The following is an 18073-nucleotide window of genomic DNA, read 5'->3' as shown; positions in this document are numbered from 1 at the left end:
TCATTTGCCATCTGCCAGCTTGATAAACTCTGTAACTTTGTGTGGACCCTACAGGCAATAAGACCAAATAAAAGCAGACTATTAGAAGATATAATTCCTCTTTGAAATACTTTTGGCTGTCCATTTTGAAAATTAAATTTCAAAGAATCAGAGGGAATTTTTGTGGGCAAGCAGGGTGATGCTTTTTTAAGCATTGTGTTACCTACTTCTTAAACAGGTGAATCAATCTATAACTAGTCCCAATCAGTTGTGCATGTTTGCGAGGAGGTTGCATGATGGTGTGAGGAAGTGTTTGAGAGGTTCTGTGCAAGTCAAGGAAAGTGTGCAAGTGTCCAATGTGGCATGAGTGTAGAAGGGATGAGGGTTAGGGTGGAGAGATTTACCCCAGTGACGTGACCTTCCCTACTGGCCTCTCCACTGATTTTCTGGGGAAGCCAGCAGGGAAGGTTGTAAATAGTGATGATGTGATCCTGGAGCACTTGACAACTAGTTGTAAGTGCAAACAGCTTGCCAAGCACTCAGATCGCAATCATGTGACTGTGGGGGTGCATGGATGGCCAGAAATCTGAGGACAAGTCATAATCACCATTCACTCAGTGCCATCATAACTTAGAATGGTCACTGATTGAATGATCGTAGGTTGAGGGCTAATTGTATGTATGCATATTATGTTATAATAATACTAAGTATTTGTAAAGGGCTCTGATTTTTCTAGCCTGTCTTAGAAAATAGCTAAAAATGTCTATCCATCAGTTTAGTACATAAGACCCACGTTAATTCCAAAAGCGAAGAATGGTTCATATAAAATTGAATCTGAACATATAGATCAGCCAAAAATAGCAAACAAAAAATTCCCAAGCTACATGTCAATTTCACATGCATATTGTTGATCCAGGATTCAAGTATGACAATCAAGAGAAAGGATTATTAGTGATAAGGGAACTGACCAAACTTTTCATGACATTTGAAACTTTGCCTAGTAATTTTCTACCCCACAGAGAAATATTAGCATTAGCTGAAATATTATTTGTAATTGTAATGCAAGTTAAATAACATATACAGAAAAACATTAATACAATAACATTGAATAAGACATAAACTAGAGATGCAAAAGTTTATATGTTTAAAATGATTTAATGTAAAAGACCTCACACAGATTGGACCTCCCAAGTGTTGATACAATTATAATAAATAGCAAACTTTCCTAAAATCAAGAGTTTCAAACTTCCTTCAATCAAGCTTGAAAGCTCTTAAATGGAGCCTCTGAAAGATCAGCAGATTTCTCCTGATCAAGTTCATGAATGTTTGTTTCTTTTTACCTTTTTACCTCCAAAAGCAGGAGTGTTGGGGAAAACAAGGGCAAGCATGAAAGAGCTGGAATTTCTCACTTTCTGTTTTCTTTGATTTCACTCCAAGCTCTGGAAACAAGCAATAGTTAATAATAGTTATTATTAGTGTAAGTAATAATCATGTTTGTTCTTTTTTCTCTCAAATATATTTCCTCTCATCCACAGAGATGTTGTGGGTTTTGAGAGAGATTTAAGGAAGGACAGGCAACTTTATTACTATTAATAAAACCTAGTTAGCTGACTCAACTGTGCTAAATTAGATTGGCATGTCCAGAATTTCACTTCCGCTTCTATTTTGGTTATCTCTGTTGGTTGCAAACATTGCTCTGAGGTCACCCTCTGCTTTTATAAACATCCACTCCCACATCAGGAAAATGGTTACATGAACCTTGTGAAATACAGTACTTTTTAAAGCGAGGAGTTGGAATCCTACCTTTCTTTCACAATGTTTACTCATATTTTTCACTCTGCTTTTTTTTTAAAAAAAAGTGAGGACAGTTAAAAAAACAATCAGTTGTCAAGGGCAAAGGATATGCATGGGTAGCTTGGCCATTACATATGTGGACTTCTTAAAGGCAGGTTCTGCCATTGGCTTTCCAGAAGGAGAATGTAGCATCCTGGGGTTCTGTTATACGGTGTACAGCTATTCTTCACAGTCAATTCTCTCTTGGTAGTTCTGCAAAACCAATAACAAAAAGAATGATGGGGATACTGTGACTAATGTGAAGAGCCTATGTCCCTTTAGCTTAAATGCCAAGCCACACCAGCTGGTTTGGGAAGGATGCTATGTACCCAATACCTATCCCCAAAGTAATTTGTAGACTTGATAAATTGTGTGTTTTTGAAAAATCAGAAATTTCATTATCTTCCTAATTGTTTGCTACAAAATAGAGGGCAATTAATACATGGAATAATATTTCATATTCCATACATGGCTTTCTAGTAGTAGAAAGATTTTTTAGCAGACTTTTCCTCGTACCTTGCCCAAAGCATCATTTTTACAGAATTTGCCATCAAAGATTACTCCAAAGAAATGAACAGAAGAATAAAGTAAAATTAGACCTTTAAGCAGAAGCAGCTGGTTATAGAGAATGAAGAAATTTTTAAAAAAGATAATGGGCAATTGTTCAGAAAAAGTCTATGTTTCAGATTTCTGGCTGCCATGAATGCTTGAACAGCTTGGCATACTTTAGGCGATGTGTAATATGTTTTCCACCTGTTACTTTCCTCTGGAAATGAAATGAAATGTAGATCTTAAAAAATATATATTCAACCAGCAAATTGTGTAGCACTCAAAATCAGTCACTATAAATTCAGGTACTTTAGAATGATAACCTTCCTGAAATTTAAGAGCGTCTAACCAAACTGAATTAGGGGAAAAATAGATACTTGACACAAAACTTTAAAAAAATCAGATTATTGACTTTTATCATTTTTCCATGTAGCAAATAAATTACTCACTGCTATTACAGGTTGTCCTTGACTTACAACCACAACTGAGCCCAATATTTCTGTTGTTAAGTGAGACACATTTGTCAAGTGAATTTTGCCCCATTTTATGACCTTTCTTGCCACGGTTGTTAACTGAATCACCACAGCTGATAAGTTAGTAACACGGTTGTTAAGTGAATCTGGCTTCCCGATTGTTTTTGCTTATCAGAAGGTCGCAAAAGGTGTTCACATGACCTTGGGACACAGCAACATTCATAACCAGTTGCCAAGTATCTGAATTTTGATCACGTGATCATGGGGATGCTACAAAGGTCGTAAGTGTGAAAAAAGGTCATACAAGTCACTTTTTTCAGTGCCGTTGTAACTTTGAATGGTCAGTAAATGAACTGTTGTAAGTCGAGGACTACCTGTTTATAGATTTATAAACAGGATTAACCTTTAACTGTTGTGAGCTGTGTTTAGCTTATGATCTTCTTTAGAACTAGGAGTGGAATTTAAAGGCAAAGGAAGAAGTAGGTTTCTTTAATTTACTTGATGTGTGATCGGGCAATTACCTGGAGGCCACATATGTGGAGCTGCTTGTGGAAGAGTGATCCTTTGGGGGCTATTTTCATAGATTGGAACAGTGCTTCCTCCGAACAGAAAAAAATAATGCTAAGCTTCGGCAGATGGATAAAATATTCACATGTAGATAGATATATCTAGCTTTAGGTTGATGTGGTTTGTGAAAAATAAAATGATTTAAAAGTATTATTTATGATTACTGAATGCATAATAGCCCTTTTGGATTTTAGTCAGATAATAAAAGTAAAAGCAAGGTTGTGTGGGGAGCTCAGCTCTTTTAGTTATTTTTTTTTAGTTTGGTCCACCTTTTCAATCAAATTGGGAATAACCTCTCTAGCCCATTCAAAACTGAATCCTTGACTTTCTCACAGTAAATAAAAAAAGATGCTTTTTTAGATTCTAGAAGGGTGTGACAGTTTAATGCATTATAATGTTGTGTTTCATTTTCTAAACATTATTCACATTCTAACCCACTCTGTCCCTAAACATGTAGAATGAATAACAAAATAAATGATATATATGCTAAATAATTTCACATTTGCTACAGATTCACCAGATTCACTGGTGATATAGTAAAAGGTTTTTGACCAGAAAGCAGCTGTTTCAATCAGTAAAAATAGGTCTAATGGGAAAACAGTCTCTGTATTATACCGTTTTTTTACACTTAATTTACCTCAGAGCTACATATGGAAGTCTGTCTAATTTATAATTCATTTTTCACAGGTATATTTTACTAATGGGTCTTCAGGATCGAAATGAAAAACTCTTTTATAAAGTGCTGACTTCTGACATTGAAAGATTTATGCCTATTGTTTATACTCCCACTGTGGGTCTGGCGTGCCAACAATATGGTATAGCATTTCAGAGACCAAGGTATGTAAGGTTTTATACTTCACTTTCAAGTAATTATACATTTTTCTTGCTTCATAGGTTTTTGCTTCTCAACATAATTGAATGTAATCCAAACCTGGAATAATTAAGATACCGGTAATTCACACTATGTTAAGTACACTTTGCAAAAATAAATCAATACTTTATTTTTTGAAACACTGACAATTAGAAAATGTTTGGCTTAGGTGGCTTTTCAGAAAAACTAATATTGCCTAATAATAACAATAAAGAAAACTGAAACAAGGAATCCTACTTTGATTTTAAAAAATTGAAAATATATTAATAATGTTAATACGCTAACATATAATAGTGGATTTAATTACAAAGAGAAAATGGAGGATATTTTATAGTGTATTTTTCTGTAAAATATTAAAACAGAACTTTAAAAAGGCAGTTAGATTCTGTTACTACCATTGGCAAGCTCAGGTAGTCTCTGCACTTCACATTTATTTTTCTTCCAGTTGCATTGAGAGCCAGTTCCTCTCCAGAGCTTTCTCACAGTGTCTTTGATTAACATTAGTGTTTATAGCAATTCTTTTAATTCTCTTTTTAAAAGGTGATAAATTTAATTAATGAACCCTTCCTAATATTGAAATACTACAGCAGTCCTCGACTTACCACCACAATTGAGCCCAAAATTACTGTTGCTAAGTGAGATATTTGTTAAGTGAGTTTTGCCCCTTTTACGATCTTTCTCGCCACAGTTGTTAAGTGAATCGCTCCAGTTGCTAAGTTAGTAACACACGGTTGTTAAGTGAATCTGGCTCCCCCATTGACTTTGTTTGTCAGAGTGTTGCAAAAGGTGATCACATGACCTTGGGACATTGCAACCATCATAAATGTGAGTCAGTCTGAATCAATCATGTGACAATGGTTGTAAGTGTGAAAAATGGTCATAAGTCACTTTTTTCACTGTCATCGTAACTTTGGTCACTAAATGAACTGGGAGGTACACAGGTGGGAGAGATTTATCCCAGTGACTTGTGATCTTCCTTTGACTTTCTGTGGAAAATGATCGCTGAATGAATGATTGAGTGAGTGAAAGTTGAGGACGGGCCTATAATCATTTGTAACATCAATGAATGAATTAGACAAGAAAGAATTCCGAGTGCCCTTATTGTAACTTTTTACCAATTATTGTATTTATATTATTACTAAGCAGTGCTTTTTTTGTAAAAGAAAAAGGTGCCGGAACTCACACATGTCATACAACCCGCCTTGACTACCCTACAAGGTTCCATCCAAAAAAGGTGCCGGAACTCCGTTCTGAGCGTTCTATGAGAAAAAAAGCCCTGTTACTAAGAAATAAGGGAAGCAACTTTACAGACAGACAAATATTCATTATATCCTCCTGGCAAGCTATATCACAGAGGGCAGTATTTTATTTCACTGCCATAGGACTCACTTTCACAGTCTTACTGGGAAAGGGACTTCTGAATGTTCTGTTTTAAAGCTGCTGATTATTTGGAGACAATCTGGTGGGTGTAAAAGACTATATACTTCCTGCAATTTGAGACCGCTTCTCTTAACATATATGGATATTTGGTTTTGAGGATGCACCTAAATGAACTGGAACCGCATTATTTGACACCCACAAACGCAACCGCCACCAAGCTTTTTAATAAGGACCCTTTTTATAGTTCTCAGAGGCCCTCTCACTATGATTTGCTAAAGGTTTCCTACTCTTTGGAGATAGGAAAGGAAATATGTGAAGGCTTTGTAGACATATGATATGTAGACATATCATCATCATCATAAAAAATCCCCTCCAACATGAAACTCCTCCCAAGTCCAAATACATGTTCTTCCCACACATGTGATGTAATTTCATTCGCTTTGTAATCTTTACTTAGGTCCTTTTCAATATTACATGCAGCCTATGGGATAAATTGTGAATGTGAATAAGACACAAAGATACTTGCCTTTTCCAGAATATACTTTACAATCTTAATGGATAATTACTGAATAGATCTGCTGGTCCTAATAGCACACTGAATCACTGGGTTACCAATAATGGATGAAGTTACAACTGGGTTGCTAAACTAAAAATATAGTTATAGCATATTCTGAGTATTTAGTTTTACTTAAAAAAAGACAAAATATAATACGTTTTTCAGATTTCACCTTTCTGTATCATATCCAAAAGTATGAAAAATTACAGTCTCAGTAACCCATTCAGACCACCCATCTGTACACCATTGAAAGACATTGAAGCCTCTCTCTGAGCACTTTTGAATTATCCCAGAGTTGGAAAAATTGATGTCAGCACAATAGCTCATATTCATGTTTATTTAATTTTAAGACACATTTTGGAATCATTGGAAGAAAAAATACACTTTTAAATTATAAAGTGTTTCTGTTTTGTTTTTGTTTTTTTTTTTAAAAATACAGTGTAAAAATGACACAATAACAATTGAATGAGAATAAAAACTCTGTTTTCTAAACGTTGGAACATTTATGATATTATCATCTCTCTCTATAGATTCACGCAGCTTTATAAAACTTAGAATTGGTAACATATCACATCATCTGCTTCATGCACAGTGGTACCCCTGCAACCGTCCTGAGGCTGATCTATGGAATGGCTGTGTGGGAAGCAGGCCCAAGGCCTGCAGGGCCTGGGTAGGGGTAACAAACCTAAGGCCTGCAGGCCCCCTGAAGAGTGAGAAGCAAAGGACAAGCTGCCTCAGGGTGTGGGGAAGGCCTTGAGAAGCCTGGACCAGGCCTCTTAAGGCCTCCATTAACATTGAAGCATTTAACAATATCTGAGGTCACTTAATTACTGTATTTCGGGACAGTAGGGTTGGGGGTTATTATGCAAGGTTATCATGTGAGCACATTGCTTAATGACCGTCATGACTTGTGACTGCAATTGGAAGGGTCCATTGTGGTCCTAATCATTTTTAATGAATTGTTATTCATTCAATATTTTTTTCCTCCTGCTTCTGCACTTTTTGGAGTTTTGTGGCTAGTGTGTAGATGTGTGCATATATATACATAGACTCACAAAACCCCCACTCAGGATAGATTTTAGCTGACATTGGCAAATGTTAACTAAGAGGGAAAGGTGGACATTTCGAAAACCTTTTGTATGTTTAGATATAGGTTTTTTTCTGTCTAATCTTTTTTTTTTGGACTATCATCTTTAAACTAGTCTGCCATTTTAGTAAACATAATATGGCAGTCATGCATAGTTTTGTTTTTCTTTTACATTCTGTTATGTCTTTAAAGAAGAAATTAAAAGTTCAGAAGCAGCTTCTTGTTCTACATGTTTTCTGTTTTTATACAGGCATGCCTTTGACTAAAGAAGTTAGGGTAGACATCACACCAGAACATATCCATAATATTTAGATAGATTTGTATATCTGTAACTATATACTGCTGAAATGTATAGTTTTGCGTGCAGCTGTGTATCGTATATTAATATACCTATACAGGTTTTTTTTATACGCTCTCTGATTTCTGCAAACATCACTGCATTCCTAGTAGGGGGCTGCTATTGCTAATCCATTCTTCTCCTTCCATCGTTCTTCAGGTTTGGTTCCAGAAGGCAAATCAGATTCCAATTCATGACCTCTGTTTTAGCAAATGTGTATAAAATTGCTGTGAGCAAAGATGTCTTTTTATGGAGTTTTGGGCTGTCTGTCTTGGTTTCTCATATACTGTGGAAATTCATTTCTTATTTCCTTCTTAAAATAATTGTGGCTTGCTGCACTGATATGTGGTATGATTATAGATCCGGGCATGCACCACAATTTTTTATTATTATTATTTTTTACTTAGAAAGCATTGTTCTGTGGAAACAACCATTCTGGGTTCTGTGTGATACTGCAACAGGTCACTAGACTTGTCATAGCGCAGAGCCTTACAAAGACAAAGTGCGCGCGTGAATGTTTTCCACATAACACAGGTTGTATTGCCTCTTTCTTTGTGTGATATACCGAGCACACCTTCCACACTATTTTGGTGGTCAAGAATACAGGTAGTCCTTGGCGTACAGCAATTCATTTAGTAACTGTTCAAAGTTGCAACGGCATTGAAAAAAGTGACTTATGACATTTTTTGCATTTATGACTGTTGCAGGATTTCCCTGGTCACATGATTTAAATTCGGATGCTTAACAAGTGGTTCATTTTTATGATGTTTGCCACATCCCGGGGGTCACGTGATCCTCTTTTGTGACCTTCTGACAAGCAAAGTCAGTGGGGAAGCCAGGCTCACTTAATGACCGTTTTACTAACAACCACGGCAGTGTTAAGAAAAGTCGTAAAATGGGGCAAAACTCAAGAAATTTCTCCATTAGCCACATACATTTTTGGCTCAATTGTGGTTGTAAGTTGAGGACTACATGTACTTTGATTTTTCTTAAAAAGGCATGCAACAATTGTCTTGTCAAAAATACTTTAGCCTTTCTTGAAGTCTGGTGGATTCTTTTTTTCATCAGTGACTATATCTTTCATGGAAACCTGGATTTCTTTCAAATGCAAGTATCGGTTTTCCCATCTTCCAAGAGTTCTACGATTTATACAAAGAAGAGGAAAAGTTAGTTACACCAGCAAAGAATTACTAAGCCCTATCACACAGTAATCTTTTGTGCCTGAAAGTTGATAGCAATCTATCTCTGCTTTCATTTTTAAATGGTTAAAAAAGGGAGAAAGAAGTGAATTTTAACAAATAAAAGCCAGTGTTTTTTTTAGCTAAACTAATATAATTTGTTTGAAAATGTATATTCTTCCTTGTTTATTTTTTTAAATGTCTTTTAAAAGTATTAGGTTCCAAAAGATACTTCTATGCCAGTGAGTTTCTGCAGGTGGTCTGCCTTATAGAAATGGGATGAAACTGGATCTATTTTGTAGTTAAAGGGTAAGGGTGATAGTCAGTTCAGTTATAGTCCTTATTTCATTTGGCTTATTTTAGCTATTCTCTTGACATTCTTGTACAAAGCACTGACATTTATGGATACAAGCAGCAATGATTTATGTGATACGATGAAAATTGGCAACAGCCATATATCCATGAGTTTCTGGGTTGTAAGTTATGTTTGCTCATCCAGGCACACATTTAATAACTTATTTAGTATCAAAATAAATCTCAAGTGCCTACGCATTCTTTTTTTTTTTGACAAGTTGCTATATTTTTATGCAAAAGTAACCCTATTTTTATTCCTAAAACTACATAACTAGAGAATCATATAGAAAAGCTTGTAAAGTATATAATTTTCTTTGAAGTCTTTTGGGAAATATTTTTACAAATTAAAAGCAAGATTAATTTGATTGCCTTCTAAATGAACATTATCTCTGAATTAATCAACACTGGTTTATGCACAGTAGCATACAGTCTAGGGACAATCTAGTATATCATTGCTTGCTTGCCTGCTTGGTTATTTATTTATATGTTTTATAGCCAGTCTAATTCCTCTGACTCCAGAGGAATTTATTTATATGTTTTATTTATTTATTTATATGTTTTATAGCCAGTCTAATTCCTCTGACTCCAGAGGAATTTACTTAAAAAGTAAATATTATTTAAAAATAATATTTTTACAAAATCACAATTATTATGTGAACAAGTATAATTTTAAAAAAAAGATAACAGGCATCAAACTCATATGAAATGGTTGTACCTTTGCTTCTTTCCTGTATTATACAAGTCTGGAGACTGTCTGGGCCTTAGGATGAAGAGCATTCCAGAGCGATGGGGTTGCCTAAGAAAACCAAAGTTTTCAGCTTCCGTCCTTCTGAAATTTCAAGGGAAGGACTCTTGAAGCATCTCTTTCCAGACTTGTATAAGGCTTTTAGAGTTCAAGAATTGTACTCAGAAACAGAGGTAACCCATGCAATACCCCCAATATACAGCTGGCGTAATCCTGCTAAAACACCTCTCTCTTGCCAGCATTTGGGCTGTCACATTCGGCACCAGCTAAAGTTTCCAGGTATTCGGCCAAGACAGACTCAAATAGAGCGTGTTGCAGCAATTCAACCTTAAAGAAATGAATGACTGCTGCAGAAGCTGGGCAGAGACATCCCTGGCCACAGCCTCCACTCCTAGATCAAGTAAAAGCTGTGAATCCAGAAGAATCCCACCCACCCACCCACCCCCTGCAACCCACCCACCCACCCACCCCCTGCAACTTTCAGGAGGAATGCAATATAGCACTCATAATCAAATCAGATGGCTTTTGGACAAGCCAAAACTTCATAGTACTAAGATTCAGTTTCAAGTTGTTTCATCCCACCCAGTCTTGTACTGCCTCTAGACAGTAAGAACTTCCACTGCATTTCCTGTCGGCAAGGCAATATATAACTCGATACTACCAGCATACTGATGTTATATCACCCAGAATCAACAAATGACCTGACTTAATGGTTCCATGGAGAAGTTAAATAACTTGCAGGGAAAAGTCAGGTCTTGCAGCATCCTATAGAAAGGTTTGAACACTCATTCTCCATTATCGGCAGCTGGAACTATCTTCTTAGGTAGCAGCAGAACAGCAGCAAACATTCCCGGCCATTGTCAATCCTTTAGGTGATCTAGAAGGATGCTACTAAGAGATCCAATAGGATCAGGAAGACTGCCCTCTTTTTATCCACCAAATAATCAATATAGTTTCACTATCAGGCCTAGATTTGAAATCTGTCTGAAAGAGATCTAATTAATCTGTTTGGTTGAAGTGTTGAACTAGAAGCAGGCAGACCCTAGTTCGAGTTTACCCTCGCCAACAGAAGCCTACTAGATGATTTTGTGCCCATCATTCTTTCTCAGCCCCCACACTCGGACTTTTCATTTGGTTTAATCTATAGCGGCACATATAGCAGCATTTCTATACTTGCACTTGCATTAATCAGTCAGTTTCTACTTAGAAATATCTGGGACAGATTTTTTTTAAAAATCACACTACTTTAAATGCAGATGATACTTTTATTCTATGGGGCTTTACCCACTACTGAATTAAAGTTTTCCATACATTCGTGAGTTGGCAAAAGACTATACTTTGCTGTTTCCATTACCTGTTCCTCTTGGTGCTGCTTCCAGTCATTGTCAGTCACCCAACTTCCCTCCAAAATCACGGGTAATAAAGTGTAATGGGTTTTATCCACTTTGCAGGTATTGAAGGTCACAGTCATAATAAAGAGGAAAATGGGGAGGAGCAATTTGTATGAGCACTGTAGAATATAAGGAACAAAGATTTAACTCTTCCATTGTGAGTTGTAATCCTGATGAAAATCCCTCCGTCCAAATCAGACATGTCAAACACAAGGCCCGGGGGCCGGATCAGGCCCGCGAAGTGGTTTCATGTGGCCCGCAAAGCCATCCTGGAAACAGTGAGGGAATGGCCCCCACTGCCTTGGCCCTGGCCCAGAGACCCTCCTTCCACCAAAGACCCTCAGATCTGTCCCACTCCTGCCCAGGCCCCCATAGGCACCCTTGATGCGAACGATGTAGAGCTGGCCACGCCCACCCAGTAGGCCATATGCACTCTAGCCACGCCCACCCAGTAGGCCACGCCTACCCAGGCCATACCCACCCGGCCCCTTGAGGGCAACCGCAATGCTGATGCGGCCCTCAATGAAATTGAGTTTGACACCCCTGGTCCAAATGCTGTAATTAAACTTAATAAAAGAAAACAAAGCTTGTATTGTTATTATTGTGCTAAGCTCTTTTTTTTTTAAAAGCAAGCCATGTTATTTGGGAACTGTTATTAATTTAACATGAAGATAAGTCTTCAATGTATTTCTGGGCTCAGAAAAAATAGAGGAAATGGTGTGCTTCTGAGATCCTGCTATTTCCCAAGAGAATTGTATGGGCTAGGACCTAGGTTAATTATGGAGAAGGAATTCTTTGGAAGCTGAGTGCATTTCTTACAACTTTGCACAGCGCACAAAAAGCATATGCACTGGGGTTATTTTGAAGATGCCAAGAGCTACTTCATAACAGCATATTTTCTAATCTGAGGTATCTGGCTATGTTGGGTATGTATGTGGCATTATTGGGCTTACTGTACTTATTATAAATCTGGTAGATCATATTCCTCTTATGTGAAATATTTCAGGCAGTATTCAGGAAGCATGCTACTACTATAGTATATGATTTATATATTTCAATGGAACTTTTTTAATTGAAGTAAAAGTTTTAACAGTTGACAAAGGAAAACTATATATGCAGAGATATATAATGTATTTGAAAAAGAATGGTGACATAAATGATTTTTCCCTAATGAAGTAGGATAGGGTTTTTAAAATTAATGCTGAGCCAGATAAAGTCCAGATGTTTAGCCTTTCAAATGTTGTTTTAGGATTTCATTCTTCTTTTAAAATTTCCATACCTAGTTTTTAGTAGGTTTTTCTTAGTTAGACCCTCACTTGTTATTTTAATTGAATCATAATTAAAATATAATAGGTTGAATAATTCTTAATTTAAAAATGTAATAGGTGTTCAGTTAAAAATCCTTAACTAAAGCAAAATGAAAATGCTAGACATGAGATATATTATTTCTTCTTCCCACTTTCTTAAACGTGGTTAATAGTTTGGCAAGAGTAAAATCATGAAATCTCATATTTTCATGACTGTTCTTGTTAGTTTATATGATATCCTTGTTTTCAGATTTTGCTTATTGAACATATCACAGTGAACTGGATAGTACTAGTATAACCAAAATGCAAATGAAGTATAGTTCATCAAAATGTGTGAAGACAGCATATAAATATTTGTTCCAGGTTAATTTCTGGTGAAGGCAATGGAGGCCTTATGTGAGCTGCCAGCATCTGCACCTCCAAAAACAATCAGAATAAACATGAAAGGGACAATGGAGGTCTTCTAGTCCAGCCCCCTGCTCAAGCAGGAGACCCTGTACCGTTTCAGACAGGTGGTTGTCCAATCTCTTAAAAACCACCTGTGATGAATCATCCACAACTTCTGACAGCAAGTTGTTCCACTACTTAATTGTCCTCATTGTTAGGAAGTTTCTCCTTAATTCCAGGTTGCTTTTCTCCTTAATTAGTTTCCATCTACTGTTTATTGTCCTGCCGTCTGGTGCTTTGGAAAATAAGTTGACCCCCTCCTCTTTGTGGCCCCTCTCAAATACTGGAATACTGCTATCATGTCTCCCTTAGTCCTTCTTTTCTCTAGACTAGCCAAACCCAAATCCTGCAACCATTCTCCATATGTTTTAGTCTCCAGGCCTCATCTTGGTACTCTTCTTTGCATATTTGTGCAAAGCATATTTGCATATTTGCATAAAACATATGGACTGCAAGGCAATCAAACCGGTCAGTCCTAGAGGAGATCAACCCTGACTGCTCTTTAGAAGGCCAGATCCTGAAGCTAAAACTCAAATACTTTGGCCACCTAATGAGAAGGAAAGACTCACTGAAGAAGAGCCTAATGCTGGGAAAGATTGAGGGCAAGAGAAGAAGGGGACGACAGAGAATGAGGTGGCTGGATGGAGTCACTGAAGCAGTAGGCATGAGCTTAAAATGGACTCCAGAAGATGGTAGAGGACAGGAAGGCCTGGAGGAATGTTGTCCATAGGGTCGCGATGGGTCGGACACGACTTTGCAGCTAACAACAACAACAACAACATAAAACATATTTGTATATTTTAATTTGCTGTTTTTTCCTCACTATTTGGTGGTCTACTTGGCACTGCCTAGTTTGTGTGTGTGTGTGTGTGTGTGTGTGTGTTTGTGTGTGTGTGTGTGTGTGTTTCAAAGGGTCTTTTGAGAGGGAAGGCGTAAGAATCTGCAGGCATCACATTGGCAGTGACTCAGTGTTGTCCCCCAAGACAGATGAATGGTACGTGAGTGGAGGTGTTCTAGCTTTTATTTTCCCCAAAGTAGATGGGTTGAGTTTCCTTTAAGTCTTGTTTTTTTGTTGTTGTTTATTTGTTTCTTTTAAGTCTTTGTCTTAAAAAAAACTACCGTGAAAATACAAGCAGCGCAAACCTGGGGACAGAGAAATGAGGCTGGAGAGTTCTTGTTCCTTATCCTAGGCTTAAAAGGAAAATGAAGCATTTTATGAGTATTGTTACAATTGCTTCTCTGTGTTCTACCATACTCTGCCTTTCATCAGAGTGAGCTAGTCTAGCCAATTATCCTTTTGTCATATATTACTGTTTTCTGTCAGTAACCCATTCTTTGTTTAGCCATTACTGCCTCTCTAAAGTATGTATCCTTTCACAGTTTACTTCATACAGGCTTTCAAATATAGGCATCTTGGGTGCAAGATGTAGAACATACTGTAGTCATCATGCTAGCATTCTTGGACAATGTGGCATTTCAAAGTGAATCCTGATTCTAATTGGATAGTACCAAGAGCCTGCTGTTTTCTAAGTTTTAATAGGAATACTTGGCTGGAACTTGGTAATATAATGAATTCTTCTCATTTTAGAATAAAGTTTTGATTTCATATTTATCAATATGTTTTTCTTGGAAATAGATCCACAGCTAGTAACATTTTATACTTTTTTGTAGAGAGTCTCTGGCTTCAGTAGAGTTTGCTTCAGTCATAACAAATATTTTTTTTTGTTTGATAGAGTAAAGTTTGACGATTTGTAGTTCATTGAACAGTTATGCATATGCTTAACTTTTGGCACCAAAAATATTTTAGCTGGAATTATTTGAGGCTATTCATGGCAGTTCAAATTAAATGTGTTTGCATCTTTCATAGTCTGAGATTTACACAGCCTCTTAACATTCTGATTTAATTTTAATGTGTTTTATTATTTGTATAAGTTAAAAAATATATGATATATTGTTATTACATCCTATAATCATTTCCTTCTGTAGTGTAAAGCTGCTTTTTAATTTGTATGTATTTTTTAAAAAAAATCATCAGTTTTTTTTTATCAGATCTTCAAAGCAGCTAAGAAATGGCAAACCATTACTACTAAACAACCAATGGCTCTTGACCTCTGGAAGATGGAAAAGGCCAGATTGTTTTTCTCTATGCCTCTTCCTACAGTGATAGGTTTGCTGGCATCATTGCTTATTATTGCATTGCTATTCACTTCCATGAAATGCTCTTCTTCCTGAATTTAGCTCCTGTTCTGCCCCCTTTATTTATCAGAATAAACTTTGACTCTCCCTCTTTAGCCTTCCAGTAACATCCTTAGCTTTGAGTCTTAAATTTAGATGTTAGGAAAATTTCAAACCTTCCATGCCAGGGGTTGCCCAAGTTTAGTTGCTTGGAAGATTTTCAATAAACCTCTGTAGTCACACAAAGGGCAAAATACTTTGGGCCAGTCTCCAAATCTTGTCAGCACTAGTTCCTGCAGCTTCTCTAAATAGCCTTAACCCTTCTCTTCAGAGTTCCTGGAAGACAAATGTCTCCCCCATTAGCTTACTTACCTGACCCATTATGATCCAATGGACTCTTTTCATCTCATGCTTCTTGTGTTTCTGTAATCTCCAGCTGACCCCAGCTAGCATTCATGTTTATCTGACAACAGGAATTCATATTTTAATTATTTACTCCTGTATATAAACTGAGGGTGTCAAATACTGAAGGATATTACAAAATAAAATGGAACGATTAACATTTGAAACAGACAGAGACTAACTCATGACTAACTCATTTGCTAGATATAGGTGCAACAAATGAGATGCAGACTTGTGGATATTCAGTCCCTGAGCCATATAGGCTTCATAATTCCATTTATATCCCGCCCTTCTCCGAAGACTCAGGGCGGCTTACAAGCTTAGCAGTAGCCTTCATTCTATGTATATGCCTGCTTATTAGGGCTTTCACACACACCCCAAGCGGCATTATTACAAAGTCAGCTTATTGCCCCCAACAATCTGGGTCCTCATTTTACCTACCTCGGAAGGATGGAAGGCTGAGTCAACCTTGAGCCTGGTGGGATGTGAACCTGCACTAATTGCAGGCAGCTGGTGTTACTTAAGGAGGCATTAGCCCACTGCTCCACCAAGGCTCTTTAAACGTGACAACCAACATCATGAATTGCATCTAGCAGCAGACCAGGATAGTAATGATGTCGCAAAATAAAGTACAGGCAGTCTTCAACTTTCCACAGTTCATTTGGTGACTGAAGTTACAATGGCAAAATGGGGCAAAATTCATTTAACAACTGTCTCATTTAGTAACAGAGATTTTGTGCTCAGTTGTCATAAATCAAGAACTACCTGTGACAGATTTTATTTTCCTGGTCTCCAAGATCACCGCAGATGGGGACTACAGCCAAGAAATTAAAAGACACTTGCTCCTGGGGAGGAAAGCCATGGCAAATCTAGACAGCACACTAAAAAGTGCGTATAGTCAAGGCTATGGTCTTCCCAGTTGCAATGTATGGCTGTGAAAGTTGGACCATAAGAAAGGCTGAGTGCCAAAGAATTGAGGCCTTTGAACTATGGTGCTGGAGAAGACTCCTGCGAGTCCCTTGGACTGCTAGGCAATCAAACCGGTCAATCCTAGAGGAGATCAAACCTGACTGCTCTTTAGAAGGCCAGATCCTGAAGTTGAAACTCAAATACTTTGGCCACCTAATGAGAAGGAAGGACTCACTGGAGAAGAGCCTAATGCTGGGAAAAGTTGAGGGCAAGAGAAGAAGGGGACGACAGAGAATGAGGTGGCTGGATGGAGTCACTGAAGCAGTAGGTGTGAGCTTAAATGGACTCCAGAAGATGGTAGAGGACAGGAAGGCCTGGAGGAACGTTGTCCATAGGGTCGCGATGGGTCGGACACGACTTTGCAACTAACAACAACAACAGCAACAACCTGTATCGGAATCTACCAGGACTGCTGCATGCTGGATCACCTGAAGCTTCTTGATAATCTTGCAGAAGTCCTACCATGAGCTGACACAGTCATGAATGCACAGATCTCCTAATCCAGGAATGTGGCTGTATTTGGCACATCACATGTAGCTGTGCAAAGGCTCTCCTTAACATAACCTCAATTTACATTCAATCAAGTAGGAGCTGTGAAAGAGCCCCTTTCCCCCCCTGTAAGCCAGATTTGTTCAGAGCAGGATAAGTTCATCCAGAACTATAAATAAACTAAGGCCAGACTCAGCTGGCTTTTGACTCCACAGCTGTTTCATTTGGTTAGAGTTCAGTCCCACTGACAACCTAAAAGTCTTTAGGCACCATCAGTGGTGGGATTCAAATAAGGGAACAAACGGTTCTCTGTGTAGATGCCGCTTCCTGAAGTCCGTTCTGGGCCTGGGCAACAAAAAATTAGCTACCGGTTCTGCGGAAGTGGTATGAACCGGCTGAATCCCACCACTGGGCACCATGTCAGAAATTCCAGTACATCCTCTGCCTGGTTAGGGACAGAGACATGTAACTGGGTTTCATTTTCACATTGATGGCACATCACTCTGAACGAATGAATGATCTCACCCAACATACTGTAGATCAGGGGTGCCAAACTCAATTTCATTGAGGGCCGCATCAGCATTGCTGTTGCCCTCAGGGGGCCGGGTGGGCGTGGCCAGGGTGGGCGTGGCCAAAGTGCCTATGGCCTACTGGGTGGGCATGGCCAGCTCTACATCGTTCGCATCAAGGGTTCCTATGGGGGCCTGGGCAGGAGTGGGACAGATCTGAGGGTCTCTGGCAGAAGGAGGGTCTCTGGGCCAGGGCCAAGGCAGTGGGGGCCGTTCCCTCACTGTTTCCAGGATGGCTTCGTGGGCCGCATGAAACCACTTCGCGGGCTGGATCTGGCCCCCGGGCCTTGTGTTTGACATGTCTGCTGTAGATGTTAAACAATGTAGGAAACAGGCTTTTCTGGTTCAAATTACTTCTTAACAGCAGATGTGGAGATTTGATGAACCTACAGCACAATTTTCCAGAAATCTTGTG

At 38.1% G+C, this 18073-nt stretch overlaps 1 protein-coding gene across 2 annotated transcripts in view; it reads left to right on the top strand.

Annotated features, from left to right (window-relative positions):
- ME1 (malic enzyme 1) overlaps positions 1 to 18073 on the top strand; it is a 136328-nt gene that overhangs the window by 21897 nt on the left and 96358 nt on the right. Inside the window, exons 1-2 of one of the 2 annotated variants that reach the window (XM_081314926.1) lie at positions 53 to 217; positions 4089 to 4238. In XM_081314926.1, coding sequence (XP_081171052.1) covers positions 4102 to 4238 — 137 coding nt within the window. In that variant the 5' untranslated portion in view covers positions 53 to 217; positions 4089 to 4101. Of the gene's footprint in view, positions 1 to 52; positions 218 to 4088; positions 4239 to 18073 lie in introns of those variants that run through there. The other variant, XM_081314925.1, reaches the window with a different exon arrangement.

Source organism: Vipera berus, assembly GCF_964194415.1.
Source record: "Vipera berus genome assembly, chromosome: 1".
In the NCBI taxonomy this organism is placed as follows: Eukaryota; Metazoa; Chordata; class Lepidosauria; order Squamata; family Viperidae; genus Vipera; species Vipera berus.
The sequence above is the reverse complement of the archived record's forward strand: the minus strand, read 5'-3'. Positions and strand labels throughout refer to the sequence as shown.